The sequence below is a fragment of the Gadus macrocephalus genome, chromosome 11 (assembly GCF_031168955.1).
Source record: "Gadus macrocephalus chromosome 11, ASM3116895v1".
Lineage (NCBI taxonomy): Eukaryota > Metazoa > Chordata > Actinopteri > Gadiformes > Gadidae > Gadus > Gadus macrocephalus.
Window position 1 is genome coordinate 17,631,142 of NC_082392.1, and position 23,137 is coordinate 17,654,278.

Consider the following 23,137-nt stretch of genomic DNA (forward strand, 5'->3'; position numbering starts at 1 on the left):
CCCCGCCACAACGCCGCTTATCATGTTATTTCTTTGAAAGCTGCTTTGCCATGCTATCACATGCGGAAAATTACATATTTAAAAGCCACGGCGGCAGAAACGAGTGTAGAACGAGAGGGGCTCTCTGTCTCCTGGGTAGGATAGAGGAAGCCTCGTGAGAGGAGCGTGTCCATCCATTCTTGAGATGAGGCTGACGCCTTCCATCCAGGCAGAATCTACTCCCTGGCCGGCTGCATTTTATTATGACTCCAGGGTGCACAACAGTGTGGCTGTCTAATCCATACTAGCGATCCAATCAGGGGCGTGTAACATACCGCACATTTGATCATCCGTTGTGCGGGCGTAACCGCTCGCACCGCTAAGTTATTGCAGAATATTGAATACATAACAGTGTGACTGTGAACCCATCAACGGTGCATTTTAATTCTCGGTACAGACAATGCAATCTGTTTATTGCTTTTTGTTCATTTCACCTGAGCGAAAAAAACAATTGACTTTGCCTTCATTTGAAATAAAAGAATCATTCCAATTTCTATATGAAATTGGAATGATTTTTTTAGTACGTGAGTCTTTAGATAATAGTACACTGGCAAAACTAAGGACTGTGAAACCCCCAGCCCTGGCGGTGCGGGTACCAGACCTTGATTGATTATACCATAGTTACTTTACAGTATAATGTATCACCCTGCTGCCTCCTGAGGAGAAACTTTTACTTCTTCCCGTGTTTAGCATCAAGCGACTACCAGTGTATCGTATATCTGAAAGAGTTTTGCTCTAGGTGTTCAGGATCAATGCAATCTATACCTACTCTACATCTGCGGGTGTCCTCTCTCCGCTCCCATGATGCACCCCGGCACAATGCAACACGAGCCAGCCTCCTCTCTGCAGAAAGGTTGTTTTTGTTCACCTAGTGTCTGGGAGGCATGCACCTCTTAATTGTCTGCCCAATTCCAAGCATAATTTACTAGCTGGCTGAGTCAGCAGGCTGTGCCAGAGCATCCTCCCATAGCGTATGAAGCAGCCAGCCAGCCAGTCAGCAAGCAGCCAAAAACCATGCAGGCAGGGCAGGCTCAATGGGCTGGTTAGACCACTGGTTCCCATGGTGTCTGTCCTCATACAGAGCCGCCCCTCCCCCAGCCCGACTCTGGCTCTGTCGCCGTCTGCCTGTACAGTCACTTCAACATGTCCAGTCTCTTCCTTCTCTTTGCACTCAGCTGGGCAGGGAATTTTGTGTGTGTCTTTGCGAGACGCCAGAGATGGAGAACAGGAGTGATTTGGAGCACAAATTGAGTTCTGCATGACTCTGCGTTCTGACTGACTGACTGACTGTCACAGCTCAAACTCTCGCCACCAGCAGTGTTTATGCTGTGTCCTGTCATTCTGATCTGTGACAACTGGCTAATCTGAGAGAGAGCGAGAGAGAGAGAGAGAGAGAGAGAGAGAGAGAGAGAGAGAGAGAGAGAGAGAGAGGAATATGAGCGTGTGTGCATGAGCACGTGCGCACCACAATTGCGATCCCTTCCCCGTCGTGTGTGCGACCTCACTAAATGAAGTGTCGGCATGCATGCGAGCGGCTCATCTCGCCCCGGCTTATCAATCTGCGCTGGATGGCTCCAAATCGAAGTCGGCTGCTTACTGCTATGTATTTTTAGCTTGTTATGATTTGCCCTTCTCCCCGCGCATCGGAGGATTATTGTTATCTGTGGAAATTAGCAGGCCGGCCTCGGCCATCAGTCACGCAAGGGCTCAGTTTCCCTGCCGTCCCCGGGAGGTAATTCTGGAGTCGCGGTGGTAGAATGTGTCCGGCGATGAGCCCTCACGGTCAGCATGAGGCCGCTGACAATCAGCCCCGGGGTCAGACTGATCGTCTGCTCCTCAACGCGCCGCGGCCTCATCTAGTCTTTAATTAACCCGCCGCTAATAGGCCCACCAGGGGAGGGCGTAATGGATTCGATATTGCTGAGGTATTAAAATGCAAATGTGGATGAAGAGCTTTTCTGGCTTTCTCTGCGGCGAAGTGCCTCGGCGATGATGTCGTCGTAAGGCACGTCGCATCAATCACACTGAAGGCTTCAGAGCCGCACCATATGCTCCGTTTTTTTATTATTTATCTCTTTTTATTATTTATCTCTCTGGGGTAAGGCTATGAATCGGTTGCCAGTCATGCAGGTGAGAGTCATCCGGGGTAGGAGGGGCTGCCATAAAAGGTGGCAACGAGACATGAGCCAAACTAAACACAATGTCGGATTTCTTTTCAAATCAGCAGATGTGGATTCGAGAGGTGATCCGGAGACGTATAGATCATCCATGCTAGAAAAATAAAATCATTTTCCTTACCGAACGCGACGGCCTTGTGTGTATCGTCTCGGTGGTCGTCTCTGAATAACTCGACTACATTCAGGAGATTTTCAAATGTCAGAGTAAATGTTCCCCTTTTAATAAATGGCTTGACGAAAGACGGACTAAGAGCAGGGGAGGACAAAAAAAAACCATCCTTGCTGACCTTTTGGGTATCAGTAATATTACCCCATGTAGCAGAGGGAGACCAAACACAGATTTAGAGGAATGTGCCTGCGTGCGGTACTGTGTTTTCGCTCAAGCCCCCAAGACCTTTGATTTATTTTACTAGTCCCTTGATTGAGAGAGAGAGAGAGAGAGAGAGAGAGAGAGAGAGAGAGAGGAGAGAGAGAGAGAGAGAGAGAGAGAGAGAGAGAGAGAGAGAGAGAGAGAGAGAGAGAGAGAGAGAGAGAGAGAGAGAGAGGAGAGAGAGAGAGAGAGAGAGAGAGAGAGAGAGAGAGAGAGAGAGAGAGAGAGAGAGAGAATCAGTACAATACAATATGGCAGCTGACAGTGAAAAGTTAGCAACCACCAAGCAGTAAGACATACCCGTATTGAACAAATTGTGAGTGACTAGCTGTTTCTTCCATCTGGTCGTCGACGGTTTCATTAAACTAAGGCAACTAAGCGATGCTTACAAGCACATCTCCTCAATTAGGCCACAGTTGGAGATCGGAAGCAACAAGTGTAAATGTGTATGCCACGTACCAGTGCACACTGGCGTGCTTCGCTAGAGATACCGCCTGCTAAATGCCAAATACAGAATACATAATAAGCAATGCTCGGATGTGTCAGACATCGGATGTAATGCGGTGTTAAATAGACGTAATGGCCTCACAGTTCTCACACATGAACACGGTTGAGGTTGTGCAGTGGGAGGTTGGCCCCCTCTGAGTATTAAGTCGTAGAACGGCGACGGCGTGGAAAGCACATCTTTGGCTAAGAAGCGGGATTGGCAACAAAGACTTTCTTTTATCCTCGGCAGCTGCTTGGCCAACCTCTCCTTATCTCCGTTGCGATAAGGTCTTTTGTCACTCCGCGGTTTACGGCTGCCAAAGTGGCCCGGGCTCAACACTCTCTCAAAATGGAGGGTGCTCTTTTAAGCGCTTGCAGTGTTTCACATGAATAAACAACTAACTAGGGGACCCCTCTCTTGGCTGACTGATGTGAATCATGTTTTTTTTTCCTATGCAGCTTAAATTGGCAGAGTTAAAAGATAAAAACAGGGGAATTTGATACTTAAGTCTGTGCCCGAGGGCTGTGGCTGACGTCAGCAGACATGGAATCCAGTGCAGGAGAGAGAATGGGGGAACAGAACTGGGCTGTGCACATGGCTGCTAAAACAAACAAATGTTCCACTGTGAATCAATCTACACCCATCTGCTCGGCCCGTATTCGAGTCTTGCGCTTACTGCCCTGCCCTGTTCATGATACGTTAGTCCAAGCTGTTGTTGCATTCTATAGGGACGGGGTTATTTTCAGACTTGATATGAAGGGTAGGTTCCAAGTTCATCTCACAGAAGATTTCATATCCTCCCAAAAATGACTTAAAGTAAACAAAGGTTCAAACCAAAGTCCTTCCTTTGGAAAACTGTGGGAAAAATCTTTGAGTACCCTGTGTATTTTTCTAGAGAAATAAACCATGTCTGGGCATGAGAAATATGGAGGAATTAAATGATAAACACAAGCCAAGTGTGTGTTTAAGCCACTTCTACACAAACCAGTCTGTTTTTTCATTTTAATCAAGGCATGGGTCTGGTGGGTTCCCTTCACGGGGGGAAGAAATACCACCAAGAGGCTTTCTGCACGTCCTTGACCTGCTGCTGAAACACGGCTCTGACTTTGACTCCCCGTTCATTACGGTGGAGAACCCCCCCCCCCCCCCTTCCCCCCCTTCCCCCCCCCCCCCCCCCCCCCCCCCCCCCCCCAACGTTGCCCCTGAGATGTTTTGTAGGATCAGCAAGTGATAAATCTCTGAACACATGACCCCCCTATCTCTCCTCTGAGGTTTTCTAAAATACAAAGCCAATCCCTAGTCATCCATTATCGAAAGCCTTTTTCATTTTTTCAGCTCGGGTTCGGGAGGTGATATCATCTAGGAAGTATTTGTCGATTGCTCAGCACCCGGTGGCTGGTGCGGGTTTTGGGGGAAACACAACGGGGACTGTGAGATTCTGCAAAGTCATTGAACTGCAGTTAGTCACATGGTCCCCTCGCTAGGGATAGGCCCCGCATCTTGATCAGGCCTGACAACCCAGCGGGGAGTGACAATGCTTTATAACAAGAGTGTCTTGTTGTCTGCAAAATGCATGAGGATGACGAAGGGAGGAAGTAGAACAAGAAGATGAAATAGATGAAAAAAAGACACCAACAGGACGGTTAATTGAGGTTTAGTCAGCATCCTGTTTAGTGCTAAATGTCCTATTCAATGTCTTCTCATTATACATAATGGACATATTTGTCAGACTGCTTCTGTTCATCTCATGATATTCAGCTTCGGAATAGGAAGCTGGGTGTTCCAGCCAGCCCCCCTAATGAGGCATGGATTAAGATGAATTAATTAACATGCGACTGCCACGCAATTATAATAACATCTGTGGTGGCATCAGCCACACCATTCTACCATACCATACGAATAGGATGATGAATGAATATCATTGTCCCCTCTCAACATTATCTGTAGCTGTCGCTCACCTGTTGGCAGCTCATTGCCATCTACTGGCCAAAGCACATAGCTGGACTGTGTGGGACTCATTATTCAAAGCAGTGGCTCTAGCCCCTCGCGAAGACCTATTGTCCTACTATCATTTCATGTCAGCACTTTCAGATGTCTGTCTGCACTAATGCAAATCACAGAATTAAGCTTCTCTCTGGCCTCCAGCGCTGCTGTCGGTCAGGCCTGAAGTTGAAAAGAACTACAACCCAACAGATGAAAGTACCTCATGGTTAAAGTCAAATTGACTGCCGTCCGTGACTTTTGGTGGGCCTCATACACAGTAGAGAACGACTTGACAGCAGGCTCGGAAATAAACAAATGAATAAATAACTGTAATGCTATTTGAAGTTGGAGCTATTTGAAGTCACCTCAAGGTCAGTCCGCCTCCTCCATGCCGCGTGAATTGAGACCAGGGTTCTCTCAGCGACGCTAGCTGTAACAGCGGCGTCTAAACTTCAAACCGAGGGGGCTTGCAGCGCTACGTGCTCAGTGTTGACGGAGGATTATCGAACCCCTTTTGAATCCAGCCGTGGCCTAAGCCAGGCGGCGTCCCCCCGCTCCGTTTCATCTTCACAACCTACTGATTTGCATTCCCAACTTTGTGTTCTGACTCAAAGGTTCTGCTCCTGTGGTTGCTTGCAGCCAACAGGAATCATAAGAAACAATGTACGCTATTTCAATAGCCCTCCCTCCCCCAACCTCCGCAACTCCTCTACTCAGACACAACATTCTGGAAACACTCGGATCCTCAGGCCAAACATATTGTTTTATTAATGCGCCTCAGATTAATTGTAGTGTTGTTCGGCTCGGGTGGAAATCGCCAATGCTTCCCCTGATATGGAGTTAGTGTGTGTGTGTGTGTGTGTGTGTGTGTGTGTGTGTGTGTGTGTGTGTGTGTGTGTGTGTGTGTGTGTGTGTGTGTGTGTGTGTGTGTGTGTGTGTGTGTGTGTGTGTGTGTGTGTGTGTGTGTGTGAATTTCTTTGTGATTTGCTCAGCACATCTATTGATCCGCGGGGCCCGGCGGTGGCAGGCTTGCGGAGTGCGCCGCTGAATAACAATGGCAGCAACGCGACGGACGCTGTGGAGAGCCAGCGGCGTCCGCAGGATCCTAAATCCTAATATATGAGAGAGAGAGAGAGAGAGAGAGAGAGAGAGAGAGAGAGAGAGAGAGAGAGAGAGAGAGAGAGAGAGAGAGAGAGAGAGAGAGAGAGAGAGAGAGAGAGAGAGAGAGAGAGAGAGAGAGAGAGAGAGAGAGAGAGAGAGAGAGAGAGAGAGAGACCATATATGTTATGTTTATGTTCATAAATGCACATGTAAGTTTAGTCACGCACGCGCAAACAGCTGGCGCGCTGGAGACGGCAGCTGTGGGCTGATCCCGTCGAGGCCGGTCGGTCAGTCATGCCTTGATGTCATGGATGACGTTAAGGGGATGTGCTGACTTTTCGCTGCAATGTTTTCTGTTTTCCCTGTGCACCCCCTGCAAGAGGAATGACACAGAGATGTGTAATAAATAGAAGGCTCTGCCGCATCCCCCCCCACATCGTAATCTGTGCTGTGTGTTTGTTCGGTTCCATTTTCCGTTTTCTTGAAGGAATGCAGTGGCGGTGACTGTGTAACTCGAACTGGTTAAAAGTAAAGGACGGCCAAGTCTGTCCTCACCAGGGCAGAGTGTCGAGCCAATCAGGCCATGTGCATGTGCTGAGGGAGTGGAGCGCACTCGTTTCCTCCCAGGGCCAGCCCGAGCATTCTCATCTTGCGCTCTGCATTTGTCATATCTTTGTAATTGTAATTTTCCGGTTTCCAAACCCATTTGCCCCCTCCTGACCCCGACTATGAGCTGGTTTGTCTGTGTTCAGAATGCCCTGTTCTTTCCAGCACGGCAAAGAAAATGACCTTGGTGTGAACATTTAGAAATCGAAAAGATCTCTTCTCCTCTGATAGCGTGTGGTTTGAAATGTTGCTCTATTAAAAGTATGAATCCCATTTAACATGTTTTGGTCATGCATTGTCTTGAGCAGTTGATGCATTTGTTTTCCTGAATATTTTGTAGTCTCGCATTTATATTTGTTTTGCCCAATCTAATCAGTGAGAAGCTCTTAATTGGCTAATAACAGCAGACACAAAATCTGCAAGCCCAAGTTAACTGTAACAAAGTGTCAAAATAGTAACAAAGTAAAGGATTCAAAACAACACTGTGTAGACTTGCCACTGTAGAAATATTCTTCCCTATTTCATCCACTCCCGCAAATGAGTTTCTCTTAAGTAGAAGTCCATAACAAAACAGGAAAGAAGGTGTAACTCAGCAGTTTTCAGTTGTAGATTTCCGGCCAAGGCTCCATGCTGTCTCCACCAGAACTGTGCTACAGCGTTGTAGCACTTCTGGATCCCAGATAAGATATTTTGGGTCAATGGGTCCAATCTCTTGCTGCGGTCATGTGGTGAACGGATATGAATGGATACTATTATAAATCAGACAGAGTAGTTGCACTTTGCATGCGTGTGTGTGTGTGTGTGTGTGTGTGTGTGTGTGTGTGTGTGTGTGTGTGTGTGTGTGTGTGTGTGTGTGTGTGTGTGTGTGTGTGTGTGTGTGTGTGTGTGTGTGTGTGGTTTGATTCGATTACACTTTCAAAATACTGAAGCTTCAACTCTGTGTTTGTGTGTGTGTACTGAAGGGTGTGTGTTTGAGTGTGTGTACTGATAGGGTGCACCATTGTCTCACTGCTGGGGTTCTTCACCAGTCGTCTAATTAAGAAAATTGGGAATCTTTGGGAAGATCGAGTTAAGGGGGACTCTTAAAGTGGAACGGTCTAGCTCAGCTATTTTCTAATACAGTTGAGCACTGCTTCATCCGCATCCTTTGAAAGAATCGTGGGATGCAACTTCCAACTCACTGTTTTGGGATTTTTGTTGAGAAGTTGTACCACTGACGTTAATCCCTCCAAATTTTTCCGCACATCTTTGGTGGAAAAGGGATTTCATGTTCCAGACCACAAATACTTTTTTCACAACGGGTATATGAAGTAGTACTCTTGTATTAGAAAACAGTTTGCTCTCCTATAGGATGAAAAAGTGTGTGAGCGTGTGAGAGTGTGAGCGAGCGCCAAAATTATGAAAGGGTGCAGTGTCATGTTGGGAAGAAGCTGAACAGGAAGTCTTTAGTGAGGGTGAATAATCCTGCTTGGTTGGATGCAGTTAATTATATTCGAGGAAATGGTATATCCTGCTATTAGATCCAGTGGAACAGGCCCGCCTGCGTTGTCTTCGTTGCATATCTTAGAGGGGTATACGAGGGGAAAGAGGCCCCCAGGGACCACAGCCAGAGGAGCGAATGACAGGAGAGGAAAGGGCAGCCCAGGGGCCACAGCCTCACAAACACTTCCTCTTTCTTCCTTCCTTGTTTGTTTGTTTCTTGTGCAGTGTTTTTATGACATTACGTTTATATATTCCTGCAGCGAATAGTGCGATATTTATGCGTCATTCTTAAATTTTTCGAACTTCCCAAATGTGCTCCACCGCTGTGTGTAAGTGGGGTCATATCAAATTTAACAGTGTTTTGCATTTGTCAGTTTATGCTTTCATGTAGCTCAAAAAGCACTCTGATACAAAGCACTCAACACAAACTATGAGTTGATCATATACAATTATTATCCATGCTGCTGTTAGACAGTGGGTACTTTCAAAGACTCGGCGATACTGGTTTTCCCAGGGAAAAATCCCAATTTGAAATGAGGTATTATGCAGTGATTATACATTATACTTTGAGACAGAGATCTGATGCTACAGGACATGTCACCAGGAAGGAATGATTGTAGGTTATTGCACGTTATGCTATTTGAAGATACAATTATGGATTAGCATTAGACATATTCATTAATCATAGGTAATGAGATAAGGATATAAAGTTACTACACATTTTGCTTATAACTTTTTAAAGTCTGTTTTAAATGATTTACAGAGTAGTAAATAGAAAGATATTTATTCTGTTTATCTTTGGGTAAAATATTCCATAATCTTTTTTCTCCATTATTCTGAAACCTAAACCACATAAGGCCTAAAAAAAAAAAAATTTGGTTCCTGTTGGTTGTCAGTTGAGATCATGGGTAGGTAGGGAATTTTTTTTATTTTTTTATTTTATTTTTTCCAGCGGCAGCGAATGATAGGTAGGTTGTTTTAATTTAAAAACGAGAAAATTCGCTCATCCTTGTACAGAATGAAGAGGTGCTGTACCAAAACGTAATTATAGTTTGCATAAAAAAAAAAAAAAAAAAAAAATTTTAATAAAGCTCATAAAATAATTTGGGTCGCACATAAATTGACAGGGTCGGTCGGAAACCGGAACCAAACAAATTTTTTTTTTAGGCCTAATCCACTTATTAAGTATCTGATAATAAATGCCTTCTTAAATTGAGGTTCACAGCATAGGGATAGATTAAAGATTGTTGATAAAAGCGGATGCAAAACAGTTCATATCATATATCATAACCATGGCAGAAGTTCCGTGTCCATGCTGTTCACCTCACGATACGCCCTGTTTCAAACGGAAACCAGGCTGTTTTATTGTGTGTTTCACACTTTTTCTGCTGAAAGGTAGAATCCGCCTCACACACCCCACAATCCCTTTCCCCCATTCCCACTCCCCCACAGACACACACACACACACCACCCAATACACACAATGCACTAGCCACACAGTTTGGTTCCTTTGGCAACAAGTCTGTCAGTCAAGGTCATCCAAGTGGATGACAGAAAGGAGTTTTGAGTGTGAATGAAAACACATGAGCACTATCTTCTCTGAGATTTGTAATTTGTAGCCTGACAGTCACGATTTCAGAGATGGCTAGCTCAAAAGAGGTTTCATGGGAAAAAAATAGAAAAGTTAAAAACAAAAACCTGTTACTACTGCTATTGTTTGACTCTGTTTTTGTGTTGCAATACCGTTGCTTGTGAACTGGGGGATTTGTATATGTATCACTCTAACTAGCACTGCAGCTTACATTCATTATTATTGTTGATTTAACTCAAATTAATAAAAATAAATCTATAGACCACTTATTCTTTAAAATGTCATAAATAATACCAAATGCCCACTGCATGTTACCAGAACCCATAGTCAGCCTTCAGTCGGCTTGCTTTGTCTGAGAAGCAACCAAGAACCAACATTTTTAATTTGCATGATTTTAAAATATACGAAAGACCGTTGACCTTCAAAAAATAAATGCTTTTGTAAATCTCTAAGCACTAGATAATTGGTTATAATTTGACACTACAAAACATTCAAATGAAAGAACAAAATAAAACAAATTCATTCAATTTACCAATTGAGCATTGATTAGCAATCAACACAACAGTAGGATACTTTGTCATAAACTCCACAGACCGCTGCACAGACTTTGTCTCATTGCAGAGGGCTTTTTGTTCTCCGGGTTATTTGACACTCATTCAAAGCAAACAAAGTGATCCTTCAGTTTAACATTTGATCTGAGCTGCTGCAGCCTCCTAGATGATACAGGCAATCAATACTGTCTCCTTAACGTTGCACCGTTACTAACGTAGCCCAGCTCAGCATGCCTCTTCACCTAGCTAGGGGTTAGCTTAGCTTAGCTCAGTGGTCAAATCACACGCAAATGCAGCCTGCATCATCTTCGCCCCCTGATGCTAGCTGCCGTTATGTGAAATGCAGGCAGCGCTGCCTCACAATCTGCCTCCATGAACCCATCGGCCGTACCATATCCGCGTAGCGGGGGTCGGCCGGGGAGATCACACATGGCACGTGCAGGAAACCCTTTCGCTGCCATCTGCTGTGTCACACAAACTAACACCCATCCCGCAGTTCCCACCCCCCTCCCTCCACGGTCACAATGCACTGTTTCTTATGGCTGTCTGCCAGAAAGAACGTAGTCGGGCTGAGAGCAGCCTCCTACCGAAGAGCCCTCCCCCCCCTGCTCATAGTACGATCCGGTCATTCCCAGTCTGCTTGGGCTAGCGGAAGAGGGAGAGGGAGGGGAGCAGCTTTGAGGAGGGAGATGTTTTGAGCCTGTACGGAAGAGCGCTTGGCCCGAATGCATTCTGTCTGCTCCTCAGAGACATCCAGGTGAGCTGTTTCCTGCGCGAAGGTAAGAGTTGCTATCGTCACGGCTTCTTCCCCTTCTCCTGCGTCTCTCGCCTCCCATCCCTCCCTCCGTCCCTCGTCCCCCCCCCTGCTTACGGAGCATCGGTGTGGCTTTGTGCGTTTGTGTCCTAGATGACACGCTCGTGTCTGTGTGTGAGAGATTGCGCGAGGAAGAAATTCCCCCAGACACGTAGTAATGGTACTCATGCGATAGCCTAGCATGCTACATACGTGCATCCATCCGAGCACTGATGCGGCGTAAGAAGAGAAAAGATGCGTGTGTGCCCGCAGGCATTCACGCGTGCATCTGTGTGTATGTGTGACTGGGGTAGTGTTTGTGAGCGTGGTGTTTTTGTGACACATCTGAAAAGATGGGCAAGCAGGGATTTGAAGATGGCTGTGTGTGTGTGTGTGGCTGGGAGGGGGAAGCTTTCTCTGGGCTCTTCCTACAACACTGAATAACTAAACCTTAAAGTAGCTTTTGGTGTGGCGGGCTGTCGTGAGGAACCCCCATGTGTAATGGGGATGTGTAAGGGCTAGGACAGTCTTTGGACCATCGGTGAGCATTTCTCGTACGGTAGATGCCCCTCAGCATTGCCTGGAGCCTACTACAGGGTCGGGAGTGGGTTCTAGAGGAATTGACAACTGGTCAAAAAAACAAGACTGGGTGAGAGAATGGGAGCAGGGGGAAGTACTCAACCAACACAAAGCAGTGGCAATTTTCTTACCAGAGGGAAGCAAACGAGTTTTTGGACAGGCTCCAAACATGAGCCAGGCAAGGCCTTTCTTCCACTGAAACATCTCCCCCCCCCCTCTCTCTCCACCTTGGGTTTTGCATCCCATTTGCGTTTCAGATGGTTTCAAATTCACACCTCCATGTATATTTTAGTGTGTGGGATAGAGGTCGTGGTCTTCGGTGAACGAGATTCAATGGCCGCACTTTACGTAAACAAACAGGGTGGTATCTGAGAGCGCCCGGGACCTGGGAGGAGAGGGGTCACCAGAGGACCACTTCATCATAAGGGGCTCAGCCGGAACCGTTGGAAAGCACTCATAGCCGATTGGACGTGTTGATTCGTCGCCCTGCATTGTTGAGCTGCTAATGGCTAGGAGCATTTCTGAACAGGGCTGTGGAGGGATTGTAATGGCTTCTTTTGGGATGCATAGCCGGGATATGAAATGACGGGCTGTTTTGAGTGATATTCAATCCCAAAGATGAGTTGTTCGGCCGAAGCCGAGGGTTTTCTTTTGTTCCACCGAACTTGTATATATTTCCTGCGTGACTTATATTTCCTGTGTGACTTGATGCTGATCTTGTAGTCCACTTTAATTTAGGGGATACGATGGTCATTAGATAAGATAATTATTACTCTTCATTGATGATGTCATATTTTTAATGGTTAGTCATCTGTCTTAGCCTTTCACTTTTCCCCTGTGGCTAAATGGAAAAGTAGTTAAGGCAAAGCACAGACCATACTTGCTGAATTGGATTGCAGCTAGTTGGGCTCTTCTGGCTGAGTTTATAGCTTGGTGTTTAGTGTGGTTCAAGTCAGGGGGAAAGGCATCATGGAAATAATCACCAGAAATCCTCATCTCCGTCCATTTTGCCAGCATAGGAAAACTTGGTTGTTCCGTGTGGTGTGTGTGTTAGCATTACTATGTCATTCGCTTCGGTCAGGCTGTGTTTCAGACACCATACCAGGCCGCTCCCTTCCCCACTGTAGAAGAGACTGGGGTAGCGGCGTAGGGTGTGACGTAACAAGGCGTCCAGACCAAAACCAATTGTCTAAGTGCTGTTGCTGTCGTTGGGATCCAAGCCAGCCAATGGAGTCATTTCATTTATATTCCAAAGCTTTTTTTCTTTGACTCTTCTGTCTTACTTGTGTCCCTGAATTTTGGCCGGTGTTAAGTCCTTTAATGGGGAAGTTTGAAGGGCCCAGGCTGACTCACTATCATTGGCTCACCAAAGAGCTGGAACGATGGTCACCTCATGCGAGGTGTGGTTGCTGGACATGAAGGCCCCTCCGGACTTTCTCCTGGACTCTGGGAAAGGGAAGCAGGATGCTCAGAAGTCATAAATAGTTTCATCTGCTTAGTTTTAGTGTGACCGTCAAACAATTTTTCTGCAGAAAGCGTTGAAATATGACTTCCTAAATGTATTACCGAACTCGTTAATAATGGCTGAAACGTCAAAATAGGAACCTTCTGAAATACTGCCTGACAGACCGACGCTGCCAGATTAAGTTTCTATTTCAGTACCTGAGTAATAGTGTGTAGGATATTGTGCAATATATCATATTTTATAAAGTCATTGTGTTTATTCAAGTGCTCTTCATGAGTAGCTTACTGTTGGACTTTTTATTTCCCAATAGTACTATTATCTGAGGGAATTTTAATTTTGACTTGAATATAAGATGGTGGGGGGTTATGGACAATAGTATTCATGGAAGAATGTATTGATCTTTTGTATCCATATAGAAGGGCTTGACGTTTCACACGGCATCATCTTTCAGAAGAACCGCTGTGATGTTCTGAGTTTTTTGACCCCAATCTCTGCTGCTCTTTTCAGAAAGATCCATGTAGCTTGATTGAAAAGTAGAGTGAAAACAACATCAGTAGTATTATTGCTACAGACAGTGTAATGCTCTCCTAAAGACTTAATAGAACATGTCTCCTGCTTGCAGGAGAGTCTCCAAATTCCCATCCCATTAAATCCATATTTGCTGTATCAGGCAACAGCATTCAAAGAGTACTGCAGCCCCATCTGTTTTTAGCATCAGAATGACCTAGAAAGACAGAATGCCATGACATCGTTTTGCTTGTCGTTAATGCCACAGATAGACATGGCACTCATAATGCCGGAATGACATCTTTCCAATAAAACCGCTCATTCAATGCCAAGGAAAAGTGTTTGCCACAGATGTACATCGATATACAGTGATATTTGATTAAATATTCTGAAGGATCAAGACAGGGTTTTGAGAACTCGTTATCTCACTCTGATGACCATTTTATCTATGAAACAGAGGCAAACTAGCAGGCAGCTAGCATAAAACAGGCTATCTAGCAGTGCAGCCAACTGAAAGAGGCTAGCTAGCTGCCAGTTAACACAAAGAGGCTACCTAGCCAAGTAGCAGGGATTTAAGAGAGTTAACTGCTCTATCTGGAAGGCTGGAGGCATAGCGAGTTCACTAGCGTCAGACCACAGAAGCAGCTGGATTATGAAAGGGTTAGTTCAGGATTTGGGCTCTTTCACTTTTTGTGATCCTTTCCGGGTAAGACAAGAGCAGTGAGACAATTTTTTTGTAGATCGGTTCACTTATCCAGTACCAGTACCCTATACTGGTTAGCAAATTCCTTGGTACCAAAGCATTAGCGCCACAATTCAATAAACCTTCCAGATAATGCATACATTTGTCTTATTTACGTGGGAATGACCTACGTTAAGAAGGGAAATTCCAAAAGCGAGAATTCAGCTTATTTTACATCAGTTACTACAGAACAATTTTGTACACAGTGGGGGTCACTGAACTGATCAACAAAAAACCTCTGCTCTTGTCGGATCACGGAAACGATTACAAAAGGCGAAAGGCCCAAATCCTGAGCTAACCCTTTAAGAAGTATTGAAAGAAGTGATGGAGTGGAGCAACTTATTAGGATTGATGGCTAATTGAACATTTATGGCTTCTCCGGTTACTTGGTCTTGATTCATAATGCAGTTCATATGCAGTTAGGCGGACATGATCAATGAGCTGTCCACCTGGAACACTCCCAATGACTCTTTCAGAATGAATGCATAGCAACTACGACAAAAAAAATTCCCAGCATGAAGCCGTTTGCTTAATCCAACGACAAATAGGAAAGGGCATTTATTGACAAAGATATTATTTAGGTTTGAGTAATTATCCCTGTCATGATCCCTTATTAATGTAGCATAATGATGATGAGAGAAAATGTATTAGTTACATCATTGGAGGGAGAAAGGATTGATCGCCATTACTATGCAATAGCAGTGCACAGTTTAGTGCAATTTACAGACCAGGACCGGCTGAATTCCCAGAAGTGAAATGCATTGCATGTATTGCAAATATATTGCAAACAAGTGTTCTGTTTGTCCCCTAGTGACAGTAATTTTTGACATGTGGACCAGTGTTGGTGTATTTTCTTGCACATTTCCAACAGTGTTTGGAACCAGCTCAGAGTATTGCCCGTCAGGCTCATTTGAATAGATTAGCTCATCTACTTTACACAAAGGATGGCCGAGTGGAACCTACAATAACATGAGCCATGGGCATTGTGCATTATTCACAGCATGACCACTCCACATTACAGGGATAGCCATGCATAAATAACACTCATTAGACAAGGGTTGCGCTGCCATTTTTCATTCACATGCTGCTCTTAGTTCTGGTGTGCATGGCATTCCAAAAGTGCCATCCCATATGGTAGACCAACTAGTCCTTAGTCTCAGGCTATTCTCATTTCGACTTCTGTTGAATCCTCAACTGTAACTCATGTCAGTCTTCTAGAAATATATTGGCCTTTTTATATCATTTTATTTGATAACATCCATGATGTGTTTGGCCACAGCATCCGGGGAAGTCATTTCGCCTCTGGATTTATTCCTAAAATAAGGACTCTGGTAGAAGTCTCCGATGGACTCCCGTCTGAAGTGTTGATGCACTGTGGCAGCTTCCGTCGCTCTTCTGAACGGGCCCGCCTGCCAGATTGCGTGCGATCTGTTTTCAGGGGTCGTTTTCCAGTGGTTTGGATTAGAATTCGAACAGGTAGAGGAGTGCTGTCACGAAGGACATGCCGTGTGTGTGCTACACGTGTTTTTGACTGCTTGAACAGGCCTCCTTTGCTACTATTTTGTACTCTCTCCCCCTCCTCCCTCTTTCATGAATCCTGTGTGTGCTGGAGGCCCCATGCTTTCCCTCTCCTCCATCCCTTTCTCCAGTTACTCAATTTCTATGATACATCTCTCATCCTCTTATTCATGTATTCCTCTCCCAGACAGTATTTGCGTAAGGAAATTTTTGAGTTTTAATCACAGCCAACTCCAGTCCAGAGGCTTAGTATAATACAGAACAGCTCAACAGATGCACTTTTCTTATTTTTTTCCTTTTTTCATTCTTGGCTCATCTGTTGGCAATGCCAGGGGGTTATTTACTCCAGTGAAAGAGGTCGGTTGAAACATAAACATGGGGCAGTTGAACCAGGGAAACCTTGCACGGCGGGGACATGTTCCAATAGGTTTGAGGAAGGAGCTGCAAACTGACTCCTCCCTGCTTATTCAAGTAATTAGAAGTCCTTCCTAGACGGTAGAACCTCATGCTTTAATATTTAATCTTGGAGGAAGGCAGCGGCAAAACATGTCATGCTGCCTTGCACTCTTTGTAGCATAGTACACACACACACTGATTGCGTGGTGGTGGTTCTGGTCAGGGTGGAGCTGGACGAGCTAGTAAGGGGTGTGTGTGTGTGTGTGTGTGTGTGTGTGTGTGTGTGTGTGTGTGTGTGTGTGTGTGTGTGTGTGTGTGTGTGTGTGTGTGTGTGTGTGTGTGTGTGTGTGTGTGTGTGTGTGTGTGTGTGTGTGTGTGTGGACGATTCTGTCTGGGGTTTCTGTGAAGATGTACATGCCTTACGCAGATTTGTACGACTGTTTCGGAGTGTCTGTGGGAGGGCTGCATTGAAGAACGCCAAGCCTGCAAACCAACCCGATAGCGTCTGAGTAGAGCCGGCGAGAGGAACAGAGCTGGTTTAGAGACGGAGAGAGACGGAGACAGAGAGAGAAGCAGGACTTTACGCTGCAGAGGAAAGAGACAGATGAAAAGCTGCATGGATCCGGAGGGGGGCTGGGGGGGTGGTAGTGGGGGGGGGAATGGCGCTGGAGTGAAGCTGAACCGCAGTAATCGCAGACGGATTTACTTTCCTTGTCATCTTTTTTTTCTCTTAATACTCACCTTAATCTCCTCCTCCTCTTCCTCCTCCTCCCCCACCCCACCTCCTCTCCTCCTCACAGATATGTGTCACGAAGATGTCCACACGCAGCCTCCAGGGAAAGGACGTCAAACCCCTGGACACCATCCCTGAGGACAAGAAGGTGAAGGTCCAACGCACGCAGAGCGGCTTCGACCCCTTTGAGAAGCCGGCGGGCCAGGTGAAGAGGGTCCACTCGGAGAACAATGCCTGCATCAGCTCCAAGAGCGCCGCCAGCGGCAAAGAGTCGCCCAAACTGCGCCGCCACTCCAGCCCCAGTTCTGTGAGTGACCCTGTCCGTCGACGCTTGTTGTTTATCAGTAGCCGCCGCCGTACGACATCGGTACCGTGGGAGCGGGCGAACGTGTGTTGAGTGTGATCACGCGAGGCGCTGCAAGGGGACTTGTGTTTCCGGGTTTCATTGGTTGAGCTTGATGTGGTTTAATATTGCTTGAGCCCTGATGCTTTATTTCCCCCGTGGATTCATTGGATTTGTTTGCAAATGTTGCCTTTTCCTTAATCATGCCGATGCGATGTTTCCCCTCGCTTCGTATCTATGTTTATGTTTGTTTTTAATGAGCTCTGAATGTAGACCACATAATTACCGGGCGCACAGAATACGATTTAATAACAGTGATGTGAGGCCTGACTGATTGCCTGCCAGTGTTGCTTCGGGAGGAAAATTTATTGTTTGAGTCGTGATTGGGAAATCGGTAAATTGGCTATTTCATAGCCTCCCATCATGTTTAGTCAACTGTACCCTCATGTTCTTTCCCAAACAATATGCATTACATTACATTTCATAGAGAACCACTTATATTCAAGAAAATACAGTTGCCTGGTTTGTTGCACAGCTCTCCCCCTCACTGACAACTTAATGCGTACTTCAATCTTTGTTCTCCATTTTCTTTGCGCAATCAATTCCGATTTCGTGCCACTCGAAACATAGCCAATATCCACAACAGTTTAGAGAAACTGAAGAAAATGACGCCTTAATCAACCTCGAACACAGAACAAAAAAGGTTGATGCATTTGTAGCCTTTGGATAGTTGAGGGTTTGGGTCTTTGAGTGAAATACGATCTTAGCATGGCAAAGATGGTAGTTATTTTCAGTAGCTTCCTTTGAGACATGCTCTCTTCACAGTGAACACTGTTGCCTCAAACATATGGTGCCATGTGAATTCTGTTGTGAACATTGTCAGAAGCCAGATGCTTTGCTTTCACTCTGTTTGATTGCATTCTCGTCACACTGCAATTCGGGAGACTAATTGTGCCTTTTTTGGAGCCTGCCAGGGATAAATGTTACAAGTTCTTTGGGTCAAAAGAGAGGACACCCAGGTCCCTGTATCACCTTCTTAGTAACACAGCCGTGTTGCTGAGAACAGTCCTACTTGCTTGTACAGGTATTGGACAACAAGCTCTGCATTATGCTTACTAGAGGCAGCCCAGCACTGTTTACCAAGTCACTTCGGTACCCCATGCATTACAATTCAGTCAGCTAAGGACAAAACATAGAAGATGGAAGCCATCTGATTGCTCATTCATTTCTGAAATATGCATGAGCAGCCCAGATGGGTCCCCTGTCCCCTTGAGGCGTGGGTGAAATATGTGGCCATCCTATCTCTGTTGGTGAAATTGGAGGTGATGAGTCATTTCGTTAAGAGTCGCTGTGCGAGAAGATAACTTCCTCTGACTTTCACAGCTTATCGGACGGGGGCAGGATAGTGATACCACCCCCGGTGGACCGGAGGATGTTTTGACAGGGTTTTGATATAATAGTGGATATATTATGTTGTCCGGTTGTGTGTTTCATCTTTTATGTAACACCGGTTTATTTCAAAAGGTAGAAATATGCAGCTTGATTTATAAAAAAACACATTTCTATGATCACAAAAATGTGTGCCTGTAGTCACTATGTTGATCATTTTCAGTTGGCTACTGATGAATTAAAATGTGACGATACTGATTAATGTGCAGTAGAGTTTTTTTACCTGACACAGAGTAATTTGTGTGCTACAAGAACCGTCTTGTTTCTGCCTAGTTAGGCTTTGGTTTGGGAGCTGCATTCTGTCCAACATGTTTTTTTGGGGGGATTGTTTTGTTTTCGTTGTAAAATGCAGTTTCGCTTCCTGATTCATCCCAGGGGAGCACATTTGTTGAGACAAAAAAAGGACTTCAAAAACGCTGAGCTTGTACGCAGCACAGAAATTAGATGCATTTGCAAGAAAGACAGATTTTCACAGGCGAGATTGAAACCACTGATGTTAAATCACCAGACACACACACAAACACACACACTGTGTTCGTGTTGACCAGTCCTATTATTTTTTCAGGGACGGTCTAGAATCATCCCTGAGCTCCTGCCCTGGTATCGACTTGGCCGATTGATTTTTCTCTGGCTTTAGTAACTAATCATCAAACAATTTAAATCGGGACAATTTACTCTGTGATTATATTATACGGGCAGATTACAGGATGTTGTGCACTAGGAACCAAAAAGAGGAAATGCATTCTCTTTGCGGTCGCCTCTCTGTCCATGTGTATCTGCCTGTTGACACTGAATCATTCAGCAGCGTACAGTGTACAATAACGACCCAGGGCAGCCTAGCTAATAAAAGGTGTCTGACCTACCGCACGGTTGCGTAGCAAGCCCCATCACAGCCCATCGCTACCTCTCGCCTTACCTCGACGCATGTGATCCATCATGCGGTTGTAATGGCTGTCACCACCTCCTGATCCACGACACGCAACACGGCTGACCGCTTGGCTAAAACCCATCAGTGTCCAAAAAAAACAAAAAACCTGTTCTATCTATTCCTTCCCTGGGCTTTCTGCCTGGACTTTAGCCCTGCCAAGTTGTGTTAGACGCAGGTGTCACTTGGAAAGAGCACTTCAAGCATTGTCAGTATAAGCTCATTGAAGAAAGTACTCAGGCGTCTTTATTTATTCACCCCCCCCCGAGATGCTGTCTGGGAACATCTACTTGGTGATACAAGTTACTTTATTTTGTGACTCTTTCTGGAGAAAACATTTCTTTATCCCTAACCTTTCATCATGTTTGTCCCTTGTTCTCAGCCTACAAGCCCCAAGTTTGGAAAAGCTGATTCCTATGAGAAGCTGGAGAAGCTGGGAGAGGGATCATACGCCACGGTTTACAAAGGAAAGAGCAAGTAAGTTTTGTTCGACAGTCAGCCAACATTCACAATAATACCACGTATATATACATCGCATGTGTCCGCTCTTCCTCAACAAGTTATTCCATTTATTGATTTACTGATCAGTGGCATACATAATCGTGCTCCTCTATCAGAAACGTTTCAGCTTGTTAGATTCAAATCTAGATGAGAGGCACTTTAAATAATCAATGAACAAAGGCTCTGTTGTAAGGAACACATCCAGACAGATTTATCTCTGGCTCGCAGCTCATTTGGAACTTGTTTTGGAAAGTTTGATTTAATTCAGGAGGTTCTATGTTTCGATCCCCAATGTCCGCAGTCTAGTCCAGTCCTTTAGCCAGATCAGTAACCTGTCAGCATGATGCTCTGTCTATTGACAGTCATTCTGTTTGTTCACTCTCTGCTCTGTCTGCCAGGGTGAACGGGAAGCTGGTGGCCCTGAAGGTGATCCGCCTGCAAGAGGAGGAGGGCACCCCCTTCACGGCCATACGAGAAGGTGAGGGGTACCCATGGGGTACTGGCTGTAGGCCAGCTAGCTCCAGTGCTGGGCCAGGACCAAGGATAACTATTATTAGGAATAGTTGGGTCTCCAATGATGCATACCTACTTGAAAGTAAAACTTAGTAGAAGATGTGAAAGTCTATTTTTGCCTAGTGGGGCAAAGCGAGAGATAAAGTGGTGAGTTTATTTTTTTCACGCAGAGCGAGGCAGGGGGGGAGAGAGAGAGGATTTGGCATCCAAAGGCAGAAACCAGTCTTTTTTCTATTGAGATGAGAAACTGATTCTGTCTGTTTGATCAGTGTGTGATCCTGGATTTGTGATATGGTAGCAATTTGGAGCAGCACACACACACACTCACACCACACACAAATGTGCCTGCCTCGACACCTTCAGTGGGCCCATCAGAAAAGCACTTTGAAATCTGACTAATTCAGCAATTACTTGTGGAGAAGCTCCCAACCTTGATACGTGGCTAGAATTTCAAACCCTAACCCTAACTTTACCACGGGTGCATATAAGACAAACACATTTAGGGCCCATCGAAGACACAGGGGCTGAATGTCCGTGTGTGTGTGTGTGTGTGTGTGTGTGTGTGTGTGTGTGTGTGTGTGTGTGTGTGTGTGTGTGTGTGTGTGTGTGTGTGTGTGTGTGTGTGTGTGTGTGTGTGTGTGTGTGTGTGTGTGTGTGTACACATATCTCCACTCATCAGCGGTGCTCTGTCAGAGTGTCTATGGTTTTGAGGGGGTCCCTTGGACTGCTCACGTTCTTTGAGGCAGCGTCTCCATGTGCAGAGAGCATACCCCATGGTGTGTGTGTGTGTGCGTGGGTGTGTGTGTGTTCGCATCTTTGATCTGTTTTATACATTCTCCGAGGTATGACTATGGGATGAATGCATTCATGAGGGCTGTGCTGCTCGCGGGCTCCGGGATGCGTCCCGGGTCCTCTGTGCCCTTGGTCGGACTTTATTTGTGCAGGGGGTTAGGTTTTACAGTCTCGGCGAGCCGCACTCGCCAGGATGCATTTGAGTGGCTCTGGATCACCGCTTGCTTATCGACTGCTAATCATGACCTGCCGTGTCAAGTCATGTACGCGTTGGCCCCCCGACCAATAACCTAGTCTCACAGACCTGCGTTTATTTGAAGTGAGTCCTCTAACTCAGGACAAGGCAACACTTCCAAAAGCCCAACTGGCGAAAAAGAATAAATCTTGAGAAACGTAAGTCCTTTTAAATAGACAGTTAATAGTATTTGGGTTTTGCGAGGGCAGACAAAATAGCAAATTATCTTTCACTACAGATGAATCCGAAATGACGAAAAGGCAAACTAAGAAGCAGGGTCAGAAGGACTAGGAGTCAGCTGTTAATATATGATTTAGATTGATTCAAACTTTCCCATGAATGCCGTGGTTTGCCTCACCCCCCCGCTGAGATAATGAGATCATTAGAGTTAACAGTGAGGAATAAAACATCAAGGTTTGAGCCCCTCCCTGAGGTGCTGTCCATGTATCTCCCTCTTTCTCCCTCTCCCTCTCGTTCTCTCCCTTCCTCTCGCTCCCTTTCTCTCCCTCGATCTTTCTTTCTCTCTCTCCCCTTCTTCCTCTCCCTCCCTCGCTCTCCCACTCCCTCTATACCTCCCTCCCCATCTCCTTCTCCCCGTCTTCCGCCCCCTCTCTCCCTCTCTCCCTCTTGTTTCGTGTTGTTGATGAACGAGTGTGGGAACCCATGCCCGTAAATCCACCATTTCCATTTCCTCCGACTGATTAATCTTTGACCGATCCTCGGCACTCTGGCAGGGCACGCCTGGTGCTGGCTGCACTGATGATGGAGTGGGCCATGCCGCTAATGATCGCCTGGATCACAGAAGTTTGTCTCCCGTTGTCTCTCATATCCTTAAAATGTTCTTCAAGGCGCTCTCTCTCTCTCACTCTCACTCTCACTCTCACTCTCACACACACACACACACACACACACACACACACACACACACACACACACACAGGCTCTTCAACTGTTTCCATCTCTCTCTCCCTCTGCAGCATCTCTCCTCAAAGGCCTGAAGCACTCCAATATTGTTCTGCTCCATGACATCATTCACACCAAGGAAACCCTGACTCTCGTCTTTGAGTATGTGGTGAGTACCAATGCTGTGTTTCCTTAAACTGCCGACAATTGTTATAAGTTATGCATTTTCAATTTAATACGAGTAAATACGGTTCAAGGTGTTCTTGCTTTAAGAGAGAAACTGAACGAACTACCATTTGGGAACATTCAGCTGAAAGGAAGGGTTAGGGGAGGTCATCGATTGAATCAAGTTTCCA

General features: G+C 45.7%; 1 protein-coding gene across 1 annotated transcript in view; it reads left to right on the plus strand.

Moving 5' to 3' along the window:
* The window catches only part of cdk14 (cyclin dependent kinase 14), a 96,706-nt gene that overhangs the window by 12,017 nt on the left and 61,552 nt on the right, over positions 1-23,137 (plus strand). The window contains exons 3-6 of the mRNA XM_060064751.1: positions 17,188-17,427; positions 20,220-20,314; positions 20,737-20,816; positions 22,856-22,950. Coding sequence (XP_059920734.1) covers positions 17,188-17,427; positions 20,220-20,314; positions 20,737-20,816; positions 22,856-22,950 — 510 coding nt within the window. The remainder of the gene's footprint in view (positions 1-17,187; positions 17,428-20,219; positions 20,315-20,736; positions 20,817-22,855; positions 22,951-23,137) is intronic.